The following is a 15,350-nucleotide window of genomic DNA, read 5'->3' as shown; positions in this document are numbered from 1 at the left end:
CCAGGTTACTCTGCAACTAAGGAAAATTAGCACTGGCAAGTATGGCAGAGCTTAATGCTTGCAAATGAACAATCTCCAGTGAAAATATACTACAGGTGTAGGCAGAGGCCATGCGTTCCCTGAGTTTGTGTAACTTGGAAGATATGTATATTGGTTTATTGGGAAATCCCTGGCAGTGCCTGCTGGCTTTCAGTCCTGCAAATAAAGAATCTTCTGATTAGGTATTTGGGTGTAGAACTGAGGTTGTCATATGTCACCCCTGGTGTACAACTATGAACCCCATTTAGTGACAAACTGGTTATGTACCTTCCGAGGAGCTCTTTTCTACCTGTCTGGTATCTCCAGTGGGGCATCTAAGGTGGTTCTTGGTTGCTTTTAGGAAAGACAGAGTGCTGAAACGTCTCCAGCAACAGTTGGTCTAATGTGCCTTGCTCTACTTGTTGTTTTTAAACAGATGGACCTCTCTGTGGAAACTCTTTACAGCTTCATGCAGGAGCGCCAGAAGAAGTATGCCAAGTATGCGGAGCAGATCCAGAAGGTCAATGAGATGTCTGCCATCCTTCGCCGTATCCAGATGGGCATCGACCAGACGATCCCGCTGATGGAGCGGCTGAACAGCATGCTGCCAGAGAGCGAGAGGCTGGAGCCCTTCAGCATGAAACCTGACCGGGAGCTGAAGTCCTAGCTGACCCGGCAGGCCGCCCCTCCTCATCTTCCATGCTCCAGTGTTCAGCACAGACACACTTCCAACAGGCTGGACTGGCAGATGTTTGAAGCAGACAGCAGTGCTGCCTGACTCTGCCAGGGCATCGGAGGAAGAACGGCATCAGCTGCCAGAACTGCACAGCCAGGAATCCAGGAGCTCCCCTGTCCTGTCGTCTGGAGAAGATGATTTACATTTCTTTCATCTCCCTTCTCTTGGCCTCCTGTCTCCTTTACCACTACCACCGCCTGTGCAGAGACATTTGTTTCATTGCTGTTGGGGTTTACAGAGGAGGAATTTTCTTTCATCTGAATTTTTGTTTTTTACTAAAAATATTCAAAGGGATACAGGGTGTGACGAACCTTCTGACATGATTTTTGTGCCACTGGGGTTTAGATGATCAGATGGCTGGAAGGTATTTCTGACATCCCCTGGCCTTGGAAATATGTGTGTTTTATAGGTGAAAATGTAAGAGCCAGGAACTGGCTTATTAAAATCTGCCTATTATCATAATTAACATGGTTTGCATTGCAGGGTTTTGGCATGTCCTCGAGGCTCCTGTTTGTATGGACTCACTAATTTATGAGCCTGTAAAGGAATAACTGTTCTAGATATGTATGTAGTTAATGTTAAGCAAGCTTTAGTGTTCCTTTCCCCCTTGCCCTGGCAATGTCCCCATGCCCCAGCTGGTGGCATTTCATGTTCTTCTGACAGGCACTGGTACCAACCTGCTCACTTTCCATCCCAAAGTTGGAAATGATGTGTCTTTTTTATTGGGACACTCCAGTTATCTCAGTGCTGTCTTTTCTACCAGAGAGGTGCACTTGCTTCTTTACCGTCTGGTGTATGGAGTGGAGAGACACAAGAAGTCCTTTGGGTCTTTGCACTGGCTTAGCTGCCATTGTGCTGAGAGCTGGCCTAAGCACACTGTTTCATGACTGAAACCACATGGCCTTTTGGGGACTGTTCTCAGCCACCTGCTCCAAAGGCAACAGGATGTTCTTGCCTTCTCCCAAGGAAGCCAAGGGCACTGCTGGAAGGCAGGCAGCATATCCATGCTGCCCAGCTGCTGGGCTGACCCACAGGAGACAGGGTAGTTGCCAAGTCTGTTGCTGGTCTGCTGGCTGCAGGCACTTTGCAGCACCTCTCTGAGCTTTGGTTTCCCCCTGTGTAAGACAGGGATATTTTACATGCTGCTGTAAAAATATTTATAGATCTAGAAATAGGGTTTAACAGCCTGCATCACCAGTGCATGGCAGCTCTTGTCGCAGCAGAAAGAGAATGTAACCAGGAGTGAGGAGCCCTTGATTTGCTGGGCCAGGGTAGGTTTGTGTCTGTTTTGTTGGACCCAGGATGCTGTTGCTGGTGAGGAGGCTGAAGTGCCCATGAACCCCAAGGGTGGTTGTATGTCAGGAGTGCAGTTGCAGTGGTGAGGACGGCCCTCTTTGAGAGTCAGGGACAAACCAGCCTCCAGTACAGCACAAGGCTAGGTGACTTGCCAAAGGCAACTTGCTTTGATACATCTTGGTACTTAAGAGTATTTAATCAGCAAAAGGTTGTCTCTGAGCATTTGGAAATAAGAATGGAGTAGGTTTTTGATGATATTAATTATTGCCTGGTGGCAAGAAGCAACAGGCTGTTCTCTTGTTGCATTCCCAAAGGCCATGTAGTGTAGAGTGAATTTTTGTGATGCAGACTGCAGCAAACTGATGTGCATCTGAACCACAGTGGTGGTTGGACCCCAGGGCCTGCTGAACACTGTCTGAAAGCAGAGTCCTATAGAAATTAAGCCCCCTAGAATGATGCCCTGGGAAGAGCAATTGACTGCTTCAGAGAGGCCAAGGAACTCAGCAGGAGATTTTTTTAGCAAAGGCAGCAGAGTAGGCCTCCTTGCCTGCTGCTCCCACCCCAGAGGTTTTACAAAGTAATATGTACGTAGGCATATGCTGTGTGTTGCATGGGATACAACATCCTTGTTCAAGCTTCCTGCCTATTTTACACTTGGTTTGTTAAAAGCTTACAGTGTGAGACTTAACCCATGAGAACCTGCTTATCGTGGCCATGCCCAGGTGAGTCGTCATTGTCCATCATGGAATGTGTCCCTGCCTTCTGCCATCAGACACACAAGAATATTGAACTGCTTTAAATAGCAGCTGCAGTAATTTTTGTCCTGTTTGTCCAAATGATGCTGTCTGGATGTTTAAAATGTGCAACATTCAGCTGTCTGCCAGACGGGATCATTTAATATCCCACACCCTGGTGTGCTGGAAGCCTATGCTAGTGGGAAGATCCTGATACTGGATCTCAAGGCAGGGCCCTTGAGATGTTCTCTCATGTAAGATGCTCTCTCGTGTAAGGTTTCTAGACATCTAGCCTCATACCATTAAGTATCAGATAAAAGCATTGCTCCATGCAGTGCTAATGAGGGCAAATGAATAGCGTTCCCATCTGAAGGCTGCAGGACTGAAGGCTGCAAATCAGTTCCTTCCTCAGTTGCTGAAAAACACCTGGGCATTGGGCTGAGAATGAGAGAAAATGCTTATTCCTAGGAACACTGGCTGTGCTGCTGGGCCTCACAGGTAGAGCTTTCCATACAGCAAGGGCAGATTGTGAAAGACCTACTAGCTTAACTAGAAAGAAATCAGAGCTGAAATGTGAAGGGGAACCTCTTCCAAAGCTCATACGTCATCACCTCCGTTCCACAGGATAGTCACCTGTATGGGTACTGTAAGACAGAATGCACCCTCTAACTGTTCTCAAGCAATGGTTTACAGCTTTATTTAAAACATTGTCATGGCCTTCATTAACTGTAAGTCTTTGGCCCTCTTGCTGAGGGGAAGATGCCTCATGCCACATCTTCTTGAGCTGCTGTTTGTTGCTTGGCTGCTCCTTGTTGCCTTTGCTCTACACGCTGCTTTCAGCTTCAGGTGCAGGTGATGCTCAGGGTGAGACAGTCGCTTCACTCCCATGCTGCTTAGCAGGAGATTTGAGATGTGACTGAAATTACCTTTCTGCTTATGAATTTCCTTTTCCAAGCCAAATGCTCTTGGGAGGAGGCCTCAGGTATCTTTCACAAATGTGCTAGCTGTTACTTCTACCACAAATTTAGTGCTATGAACTGAGAATAATCTGGCGTGCTCCCCTGAAACCAGACATTTCTGCCCTTTTCTGCTTTCTGAAGTGGTGTGTGGTTTGGGGCACAAGGTAAGCTTCTTGATATGCAATCTTCTGAAAAGCTGGGGAGGAGAGTGAGTCTCTGAGTCTGTGGTTCCCTGCTGGCCTGAACTGCTTTGGTCCTTCCCCTGACTGCTGTTGCAACTCTCCCCTTGTGCTGCCACTGGTGTTTGTTGCATCCCGCACTGGTCAGTGTGCTACCCGTGCAGAAGAGGTTTGCTTTGTTCTGGTTTTGTAATTGAATACATTGACAGGGTGCTAAAGTGCCAACCTATCTGCAGGGCAATTTCTGTGAAGATCTGGTGAAGGGGACAGAAAAGACTTTTCAGGTCTTTTTTTTTAAGTAAATGCATTTTAAATTAAGTATACTGAAATATTTAAAGTGTGTTTTTTCCCTCCTCTAAGCTTTTACACAGAAAGAGTAGAAATACATGTTTTTCTCAAGCCCATGCACTGTATGAGCCAGCCCCTCTCTCTGACTGTGTGCCAGTGGTGTCCTGAGGTACCACTGTACTGTCCCTGCTGTTCCCAAGCTGCCAGCATGCATTTTGATTCCCAGCATTGTGGCTGAGCGCTCCATGGTTTATGAGTGGTTATCCTGTTTGCACATTTGCTCTCCGTTCAGCTCCCTACATGCTTACATGTTCCTCAGCTCCAGCAGTAAAACGTTTGGTGTGGCTCTTTCCCAAGTGTTTTGTTTCTCCAATTGCCTTGCTTATTCTTCATTTTCAGTGCACCACTTCTTGCCGTGACCTATGTGGACAGTGCTGAGCTTTGCTTTGTACCCAGAACCCACCTTCGTGCTGTGGACATGGCTGGTCTCACTTGCCCTGGGGCTGCCTCTGCCCTGGGACTGTAAGGAAACGTATCCCCGAGTGAAAATAAATGTTTTCTTCCAGTATCACCCCAATTCTGGTTGGCACTGATGTCCAGTTTAAATACATGATGTGAGCAGCAATGCTTGGGACTCACCAGCAGTGGGGTGGGACTGTAGTTCAGCTGGCTGCCTACCTTTTCTGTGCTGGCAACCTCGTGGAGGTGATGAGGATCTGGGATCAAGGACTCAAGACTTGTGTAAGACTGCAGTTTCCCTGTGCAAAGCACTGGCAGTGTGAGACCACTGCCTGTTTTGTTAGGGCACTTGCACCTTGTGTGCACCCAGCGGCTTTCCCAAGCCTGAGTGGGAAGATTAAACATGAGCAGCAGAGTACATCCTGTTTCTTTCATTCTTTCCTCCCACACCTATCTTCCTGTCAAATAGAGACCATGTCCTGACAGATGCTTTATATCAGCTCTTCGCCAGATCACAGAAGGAGCTGGAGCTGGGCATCCTTGGACAGGCTGACTTCCAGGCTGGCCTCTGCCCTGCTGGCTGCTCATCTCCTCCTCCCAGTTCCTTGCACTTCACTGAATGGGTCAGACTCTGCTTTTAGCACAAGTTTAGCCTCTTTCAGCTGGTCTGTGATCCTTCTGTGGGGGCTGTTGGCTTGCTTTTAGCTGCCACAGTTAGGTTTTAACTTCTTCAATACGTGAGCCTGCACGGGACAGCCTGATCCACAGGAACCCTGAGATTAGCTCTGTTGGTTAGGAAGTGGTGCTAATAATGACAAAGTTGTGGGTTTGATCCCTGTATGAGCCATTCACCCCTTGGGGGTCCCTTCCAACTCAGTATTTTGTGATTCTGATTCTGTGAAGGAAAACTGCTCACCCAGCAGTCCCCAAAGCCAGGGCAGGTCTGAGGTGGTGATGGATGGACTCTATCTGATGCAGGTTTCTATGTAAGAGTTGCTACATCTTGTTTGTAGAAAATAAGCACAGAAACTCACATGGGTTGTTACTTGTGCTCTGGCTGATGGTTTGGTTTCTTTTAGGGAGGCTAAGAATTCTGCATTTCCCTCTCTGGGATTATGCTTTGAAATTCTCTTTTTAAGAAAAGAAAAACCTTCTGCTACTGCACCTGAGTTTGAAGATGCTGTTACACAAACATTGTAGTTTGTATGAGCTATTCTCTGAAGCAGCAATGAGGGGCGTACTCCAATCTCAGCAAGCAGAACTTGCTCTGCATGCTTCAAGACTGACAGAATCAGTCAAAACAAGTATTTAAACAAGTAATTACATTAATCTTCAAATAAGAAGTATGGGAGGCAAAAAACCCAAACAAACCAGGGGGATCATTCTAGGTAACTTAATCCATTTGAAATACTTGCTTCAACAAGACTAACACAGCTGCCTGAGGAACAGGTTACTCACAACTGTATTAGACATTGTTAATGTGTTAAATGCAGAAAAGTGCCACTGTTGCTCTTCAAGGGAGCAGAAGAGGTGGGGTATTCAGGAACAGGTAAGAGGCCTAAGTGGTTACTGGTGCTATAAAATCGTGGTTGCTTGTGACAAGCTGCTCAAGCCATGTAATTCATGAGCAGGCACAGCTGCAGAGAAGGGTATGTATGATAAAGGACAAGCCCCCTGCTCGTCCTGCCTACTCAGGAGCAGGTTGTACTGCAGGCAGGTAATGCACACTCCACAACTCCTTCCTCAGCCCTTCTATATAAACAGGTACCATTTCTGATTTTATTTCATCATACATACAGGTAATTCTCATGACACAACAAGATGAGAAACTCACATCTCTCTGAACAATTTGAATAGCTTGCCATAAACCAAATATGCCAAGTATGCCATACACCAATGGCCATAGATTATATTCATATTGAACATGTACACATTTCCCCTCTCACATCCTCCACTTTGCCTTCCAGACTTCTACAAACCATTTCCAGTATTGTTCAGGGACAGGACTCTAGTTCAGATAGGAGCCAGGGCACCACCCTGTGTGGGACATGGGGTTAAGGCTTCCTCCTATGGGGACTTATCCCCTGAAAATACCAAGCCTACAGCTTTGATTCATTCAGGGACTAGAGTGTACTGGAAATCACAAGGAGCCACAAGACCACATTTCAGTTCCTCAGAGGGCAATCAAGCAAACAAACCACAAACACAGCAGAAGACCCAAAACCCAAACATAGAGAAGGGGGAACACATGTCTGAAGGAGCACAAAAGATAGGAAGAATCTGTTTCTGTCTTCAGGGATTGATATGTGTTAACCCCCATTAACTGGTTTAAATCACAGACATGGGCTTTTCCTGGAGGAAGCACTGTTAAACTGTTTACATAGGTATATACACACAGAGTATGTGTATATATATGCTGAAAAGAGTTGTAATGTAATTGTTTTCACCTGATACATAAACAGAGTCAAGTGCCAGTATGTTTAATGAACACCTGATATGTGTGATGTCAACCTGTCCCTTGCCTGGGCTACCTCTTCTTCCAATATCTCGTACACACAGCCCAAACAGTCTCCTGGTACTGTCTCTCCCTGTGCCTTTTGCACTTTTTAGGATCAAGTTAATCAATGCTGTAGCTTTCAGTGCTATTTTCAACAGTCCACTGTAGGAAATTAAAGTCACATCCTAGCCACAAAACATATCAATGACAAAATCTTCTCCACTTTTCAATATAGTAAAACCTGAGATTTGAGTCACAAACTAGCTAAACTTACAGTAAAAAAAACCCTAAAATAACCCAAGCTGCTCACTTGAATTAGGGCTTCAGGTTGCTGCTGACAAATTTTTTTTTAAAGCTGTTGGCCAGGGTTTAAGTGTTTGTTACATGTGATGTACAATTTTCAGCTGCCTAAACTGAAATGGGACAAAAAAAATATAGTTTCCCCTCAATACACATTTTCTGAGGGGAAGCTGGGAAAGACCAAGGTTAAGACATGTGCAGCTTCCCTCAGAGCATGAAGGATGAAGCTTTACACAGTGCCTCTGGTACCACCCCTCACTGACCACAAATCTCTTGCAGCCGCGTGGGCACGTCAACCAAGGTGAACAGGGCAGCCCAGCTACCGCAGGAATGGGAGCTGGAGGGGAAGCAGCTGGGTTGCTGTCAAAAACATGAGCAGGGCTGTGCCTAATCTTCAGTGAAACACCCCCTTGGCAGCAGGGATGTGGCACCTCCTCACATTGGCATCTTCTCTGGAGTGATGAGGGAGGACACGGTACAGCCTTGAGCGTCTGCAGACAAATCACACATCAGCATGCTGGGAAACCAAGACCCTACACTGGGACAGAGAACAATGGCCAGGATCGAGTTCCTCTGAAGCTGTGAGTGTGGGAGGGGAGTGGCTTCCCTTAATGGAAAGCTGTCCCTTCTCAAACCCCCTTTCCTTCACACACACTATGATGGGACACTGGAGCCCCCTTCTGTTTTCCTTGGGCAGCCAGCCAGACTTCCCTTTATCTGATGAAGTCAGCAAAACTAATGAGAAGCCAGTCTCAATCCATGCTGGAGTGGAATAAAACCCAACTACCCGCATTGCCCCCACCCCATGTAGGACTGGGACCATAAATGAAGAGCAGTTCCTCAGTGGTACTGGTCAGTTAAGGATAAAAGCCTACCCCATTTTTATCTTAAAAACCACAAAAAAACCCCAAACAAAACAAAACAAAACAAAAACAAAACAAAAACCCCAAACCAAAAAAGCCTTCAAGAGCCTCCTATTGAATTATTAACTGTCAAGAAAAGCATGTTGTGGCCACTTGTAGCAGCCACTTCTCTTGCATGTAACCCTACCTATCAACCACTCCATTACAGTTTAGAAGCCAAAGCAACTACCCCTCTCCCAGAAGCCAGCTTAATATAAAAAATACGAATACTGTATCAAAAGACTGGGGGAAACAGTCCTAAGTATGGTTCTTTCATCTTCTTTTAGGCATTGCTGCTGAACCAATTGAAACACTTGTGCGTAGACAGCTTTAAAAAAAAAAATCAAATGTGGCTAGTTGTTACTTGTTCACATTGCTGATGAACTGACTACCAGCATGTGGCAGCCATAAAGCCCTAGTTTGTTTTTTATATTTTTTGAGGTACTGTTTTTTTTTCTCTGAAGCAGCTCTCTAGCAAATCACTTAAAGCCTATCCATTAGAACAATAGTTACACCAGTATTTACATTTGTCTGAAATGTGTGTTCAGACAAGCTTTGCTGTAACCAGTCCCTATGTCCCTTGGAATTGCTCCCAGCCTCCTTTCTTACAGAAAAAAGGTCTCCCTCCAGAGGTTGGCTCAGTGTCAGGGCTAAGGTGCACTGGTGAACATATGGGGCATGAGGAGGGGAGAACAAAACTAGTTTTGACAGGTAGGAACGTGTTTCAGTGGAACCAGAGCAAGGTTGATGCCAAGAGAGATTCCTTTATAAAACCCACTGAAATGCTGTGCAATCCATTGCATACAATTGCTTCCTCTATCAGGGAAAGACCTTTGAAGTGTTCTGCCCTTCTTCAGGAGAGGAGAGGAGAAAAATCCAGCGGTACATCTGGTGTCCTCGGGCAGACGCTTGCCCGTCATTTCTTTGCGGCACTAACCTTTTGCTGCATTCACACTGAAGCCTCAAGGTTCTTCCCTCCCCCCACCTTTTTACACACAGTTTCAGATTTACAGGGATCTCTCAAATGCTGGGGGAGCAGCCTGGAGAGGGAAGCAACTCTGATACAGTCACACAAGCCTGCTGCCCCTCAGGACACTTCAATGATTTCCATGCTGCCTGAAAAACTTGACTGACTGCCTACTTTCCCCAGTTCTTCTCTGGACCTATTGTCTGACATGATGCTCTCCCCAAACTCCATCTGGCAGCTTCTGCGCTTAAACTGCTTTTCAAAAGAGCTTTCCTCGTGCCAGCTCCTCCTGGAGTCCCCTCGGTCCCCCTGCTTTGCCCTCCTGCGCACAGCGCAGGCCTGCTCGCAGCCCGTGGGCAGCTGGCTGCAGCTGTAGGCAGAGTAAGCGGCGCTGTTCCCGTAGATGGCTGAGGCAGAGTAGAAATGTGAGGACTCGGCTGCAAAATACCAGCTGTTGGTCAGGGATGTAGCCGATGTCTGAGGAGCCAAGATGTCCGAGTGCCAGCCTTTGAGGCCCAGCCCAGCAGCAGACTTTGCCAAATGCTGCTGGCTGGTGGAGAGACCGAACAAGAAGTTCGTTCGGTAGTTGTCTTCCATGCTCCCACTCCGGTGGAGGGGGTACAGGAGTGACCGCTGAGTGGTGGCACTGCCATTGGCTCTCCCCAGATGTTGCCGTTTGCCCTGGTTGTCCAGCTGCCACGTGTTCTGGGATTTTTTGGGAGGGTTTGCTTCCTCTTTGTCAGGGCTGGTTTCTGGGGTCTGCTCCGACACTTCCTGGACAGGTGAGAACTGACACAACTTGCTGCTACCCTCTAAAGCAGTTGCATGTTTGTAGTATTCCAGGGTGTCTTCAGAGGAGGCAAAGCCCTGAACCGATGCAGTCACACAGTTGCTGCTTGATGAGTAGGACACAGATTTGATGTCCAAAGAAAAAGAGCGCTTCAGCCGGTTGCTGTCTTCCACCTTATCCAGGGAGACGTGCAGTCCATTTATGCCCTGCACCAGTGGGCCATCTTCCAGAGGGGACAGGTGCCCGCGTGGGGCACTGCCACAGTCCGTGGGTTTCTGTTCCACAATCTCGGAGGTAGCAGTGATGCAGAGCTGCTTCATGGAGAGGCTGCTCTGCCCTCCTTCTGGGACCTGCACGTGCTCGCTGCTTTTTTCCAAATGCAGAAGTTTCAACTTACTAATATGTCCAGGCTGACCGGTCTGGTTTTTTATCTTTTTCTCAAAGTCCAAAAGCTGGCCCAGGAAATTGAAGTTGGGAGAAATAGTCGGCCTCTTTTCTTTCACAAATCTGGTAAGAAGGGACAAAAAAACAAGAATTACTTAAAGAACCTGCTGCTCAGACCTAAGATAACCCTCGAGTGAATGTTGTGAATGTCTACAGCCTATTCTTAACTTAGCTTGGACTAGGGTTCAGTCAAGCACAAGTAACTTGAGGATGGAGTTAAAAAAAGGCAGTTTTAAGCAAAATAATGCTGGATGCTGTCAATTGTCTCTATAGCTACTTAAAGGTGGCTAAAAAGTGGGTGGGGAAGAAAGCATTTTTTTAACTCTTCAGGATGTCCACAAACGATTTGAGTGCATCATTTTCCTTATTTACTTCATCAGTGGGATCTTTGCTACCTTGGTTTCTGACTGGAGTTAAGAGCTCCTCAAGTTTTGCATGAACAACATGTGAGCTTTAGCCAAGAGACTGTCTCCCATGTGCTACAGAGAGTGGACACCTTCCACATCATTCCAAGGGATGACATCACATATTCCTTTCACTTCTCTCATGCTGTTGTTACTGCAGTGAGCACTTCCTACCCTGTTTATCATTGTCAGGCAAGACAAAGAGCCATGATAGATTTTGACCTTATCCAGCAAGTTCCAGCAATTCCTACCCCACGCTGGTATTGACCACTGATATGATAATCAAAAAGAAAAACAGAAAGGTGCAAATGCAGCATTAAAACAAAGAACATTCTCTCAAGTCCTGTAGGTGTTCAGCAGTAAAGGGCAACAGGAAAGCAAAATCCCTAGAAAAATTCACCTATTTTTTGGGTCCTGTAGGAAGCAGCCTGACTGGCACAGGTGTGCCAATCCAAGCACACAGTCATGTACTGGGTTGAATATGGAGAAGGTGCAATGATACTGAAAATGTTTTGCTGAACCAGAATTCCAAATGTATGAAAGACCTAAGTAATAGAAATCATGTCATATACTTCAAAGTTAAATACAAAAGCATACTTCCTACCTGTCTGATTTGCAACATAGCTAAATAAATACTCTGCTTTTACAGGCTGCAAAGCAGAAAGCTGCCCAAGTCCCTCCTCCTCTGGTTTTGGGGTTTTTTTAAAGAAACATTCCTGGACAAAAGAATTAACAAGGGAAGAAACCTTGAGGAGCTAAATGTAGTACAAACACACATATTATATGTCACTGGGAAAATTAAATATTATTAAAAATATAACCTCTCTGGGGAAGTGTACAGAAGATGAGTGTGCAGTCATTAAAACCAGCGTGAGAAAAATGGAAAGGTGTACTTGTGTATATACTAGCACAAATGCAGGCAAGCACATGAAAAATGTCAAACAAAACTTGCATTTTTTATTAGTGGTTTTTTTTTAATTTGTGAAAGAGCCAACAGTGCTAAGGAATAGTCGAGCTGACATGATAACCTGGAATATCAGCTTGCACAAGCTCCCACCCTTTCCTGGCTGGAACCAGGACAATATACATACATTTAATAGGCAGTTTACATTCCATGTATTTGCCTACTTGGAGCAAAGTCCATTTTGCAGGTGGGCACATAATATGAGCTGTGTGATGTCTATTCAACACCATTAATTTTTTTCTGGAAGAAGTCTTATGCTTCAAACAAGAGTGTGCAGAGGACAGTGAACTACCAGGTAAAATGTCTGCTTCTACCCTTGGTCCTATAACATTTTATCATTCACTGTAAAATAAGCACACAGGGACAAGAATTAGTATGAAAAGGAAATTTCTTCTTACCTGTAAGCTTCATCTAAGGACATATCCATTCTCTTCATGATATAGGCAATAGCAATTGTGGCAGAGCGAGATATCCCAGCTAAACAGTGCACTAACACATGGCCATTTGATGCTTTTGCTTTTTCTACATAGCAAAGAAATTGGCAAGAGTCAAAGTCAGCAGCATTTTACCATGATGAAAAGTTTGCAAAGAAAGCAATGTTATTTAAAATTATTCAAAACTTCCAAATTAACTGCTAATTACAAATCTCATGGAAGCTTTTCACAAAAAAATCACTTCTTTTCTCCAGCACTGTACAGCACTAAGTATAGAAAAAGCATAACACACACAGGAAACATACCACAGTTACAGTATACCTCAATTTAATGTGCACATAAACCACCCTATTTAGATGTCTGGGAAAGGTAATTGTTTCTAATTTTATATACAAGTAACAAGCAAGCATTCATGATGGAACAATTTGGCCAGTTCAAATTTGGCTAGCTCACTTCTCACAGGTCAGGACAGAAGCTGTATGTCCAAATTTCTAATTCACTCTCTGCAGACATATATTGGGATTCTACCAGGCTGCCTGAAAGCAGAGTTGTGCTCTTAACTGTTTTTGTTCTGTCATGCTGGAACATGCAGTGGCAGAATGTTACTTTGCTGTTATTTTGCTTCTGTGCTTATAAAGCGATGCTGATCATGTACACAGATCCCCAGGGTATTTTCATACCACCCAGAAAGCATTCAGGGCTTCTCCAACCATAACAGCAAGGCAGACACACAGAGCAATCAAAAAACTGAGAGAGAGAAAGAATTTAAATTTTCTTCTCACCTATAAAATCGACTGATTTATCCAACCAAGGCAAAATTTTCTCACAAAAGCTGTCGTTCACAGGCACTCTGAGGAAATGGGATTCTGGAATAAAATCAGGCTTCGGACAAGTATTGCTGGCATTCAGTACGTAGCCAATATCGTTCTGCTGCATCAGCTCCTAGGAGAGAGAGAGAAAGATTAAGCCTAGAGAAGTCAAAAGGTACCTTTGGCACATTACAAAGCTAAAAAACAAACTGAAATTTGTGTTGGAATTCCTTTAGCTGTATAAGGGACATTCTTTTGAGAAAAAGATAACTCCTCAGCTTTTAATTCTTTTAACAACTTTTAAGGAGACATCCAGTGCGTGCAAATAACATTTGGACTGCAAATCCCATAAAAACAAAGTTTACAAAGAACAGAAATAATAGTAGAATACCTTCTGCTACTTTGAAGCATCACTTCCAAGAGAATGAATTTTTTGCTATTTCGGTTTAAATTCTCACTGTGCAAGCTGACAACAAACACTTCCCATGTGCTGACTTGAATATGTGTTTTCCCAATCAGATATCTGAGGTTGCCCTATCACAGGTATTGGTGAGAAATATGAAATGAAATGGATGCCTTTTGTAGTCTCCTCTCAGGTCTCAGGGGTTTTCTTTTTTCTAAGGGAATGTGAAAATTCCAATATATCACTGATTTCCCCCTCCCCATTCCTGCACATCTCCCTGGCTGAACCAGCAAGCTCCCTTCAGCCCTGCCTGCCCTTCACAGCTGATGCTGTTGCACCTTCCTTACATACTGACATGTTTAAAAGCAGGAGTGCTGTAAGGGAATAGGAGAATATTTGGAATTATCCAGAGAGGAAAGGTACTGGGAATGGGTTTCTTGGTGCAGGGGACTAGCTTGACTCCTGGTATCTTACATGTGCAAGGGATACCCCTGATGCCCAGCATCCCTCCCTCACTGTCCTGGGCTACACAGCTTTCCCCTTCCAGCATCCCAAGCTCTTCAGCATCAACTTCTGTGAAATGATTATTTGTTTCAGATCACTAAGTTGAAATACTGACTCCAAACCAGTTCACTCCCTGTTGTCACTGCTTGAAGATGAGGAAGGATCAACTGGAATAGCCAGTACAAAAGTACATGGAGGGTCATGAACATTCTCATGTATAAAGAAGGGAGGTAATGAACAAATGGACTGCCATGGTGCATTTTTGTTCAGAATACAGCTAAGGGACAGGGGGAGGGGGGAATGAATTTAGAAGAATGGAAAACCTTATTATTTCTTTTAAAACATAAACGTTGGTGAGCTGCACAGTCCAGCCATCACAATTCCACAGTTATGCAAGGTTTTTGATGTGGAACTGATTATTCAAATGGGAACAAAAGATGCCAAGTCCGAGATCTACAAGCCGAAAAACCACCCCAAAATATTAGTACTTGTCTTTCAGCCTAAGGCTAAAGAAAGAAGTTATACTTCCTTCTATTCTAAAGTATCAATCATTCCCCGTGCAACCTGCTCCAGTATAATAACCATAACAGTGCCTTGACTGTAAGGCACCCAAGAGGAAGAAGTGAATTATGATGGGAGGAAGATCCAGAAATCCTAATACTAACAACTTTGTGAAAAGAAGGTAAATGCTCTTTTGTAAGCTTATTTACATTTTATGACTTGTTTAATCTGAAAATTAATAGCACCCTAAAATGTTATTTTGTTCCAGGAAATAAAATCCAGGTCTGGAAGAAAAGAAAGAGAATAGTTATGTAAGCAGGAAAGCAGGTAGTTTTACAGTTTAAATGCTGGTAAAAACCTTGAGGTGTAAGTAGGAGGCTTGTTCTGGCCCATAACCACAATACAGATTTTTTTTTTCTATTATACTAACTTTCAGAAAGGACACTATCACTGCCGTCGAGGTTAGAATTTAGTCTCCCTCTCTTTCACAAAGAGCAATGAATATCAGTACCCTCTTGCAATGCCACAGAGATAACCACAATGTATCACACTGAGACCCAAAACTGAAACAAACTTTTCTCTTAAAACTTTTATGAGGTTTTTAGTATTGCAACACTGCAAAACATATGAGTATTTTCAGACTTAAACATTTAGAAAGAAATCTGTAAAAAATATAAAAAGTCTCCTAAATCTTTCCTGAATTAATCAATAGTTCTGCTGAAGGACACAAACGAAGCATTTCTGTTTGCATATCTTTGCCAA

General features: G+C 44.4%; 2 protein-coding genes across 8 annotated transcripts in view; one reads left to right on the top strand and one right to left on the bottom strand.

The window, feature by feature from the left end:
* BORCS5 (BLOC-1 related complex subunit 5) overlaps positions 1-4,566 on the top strand; it is a 71,535-nt gene extending 66,969 nt beyond the window's left edge. The window contains exon 4 of the mRNA XM_051770770.1: positions 455-4,566. Within this exon, the coding sequence (XP_051626730.1) occupies positions 455-685 (231 nt within the window). The 3' untranslated portion in view covers positions 686-4,566. The remainder of the gene's footprint in view (positions 1-454) is intronic.
* Positions 4,567-8,787: 4,221 nt separating this feature from the next.
* DUSP16 (dual specificity phosphatase 16) overlaps positions 8,788-15,350 on the bottom strand; it is a 59,576-nt gene continuing 53,013 nt past the window's right edge. For all 7 annotated transcript variants that reach the window (XM_051770765.1, XM_051770760.1, XM_051770762.1 and 4 more), the window contains 3 exons: positions 13,154-13,313; positions 12,336-12,459; positions 8,788-10,632 (listed from right to left, as the gene is read on the bottom strand). In XM_051770765.1, the coding sequence (XP_051626725.1) occupies positions 9,456-10,632; positions 12,336-12,459; positions 13,154-13,313 (1,461 nt within the window). In that variant the 3' untranslated portion in view covers positions 8,788-9,455. The remainder of the gene's footprint in view (positions 10,633-12,335; positions 12,460-13,153; positions 13,314-15,350) is intronic.

The sequence above is a fragment of the Manacus candei genome, unplaced genomic scaffold (assembly GCF_025592945.1).
Source record: "Manacus candei isolate 608988 ecotype Guabito, Panama unplaced genomic scaffold, ASM2559294v1 h1tg000124l, whole genome shotgun sequence".
NCBI classification, from domain to species: domain Eukaryota; kingdom Metazoa; phylum Chordata; class Aves; order Passeriformes; family Pipridae; genus Manacus; species Manacus candei.
This window is presented reverse-complemented; position numbering and strand designations above follow the sequence as displayed.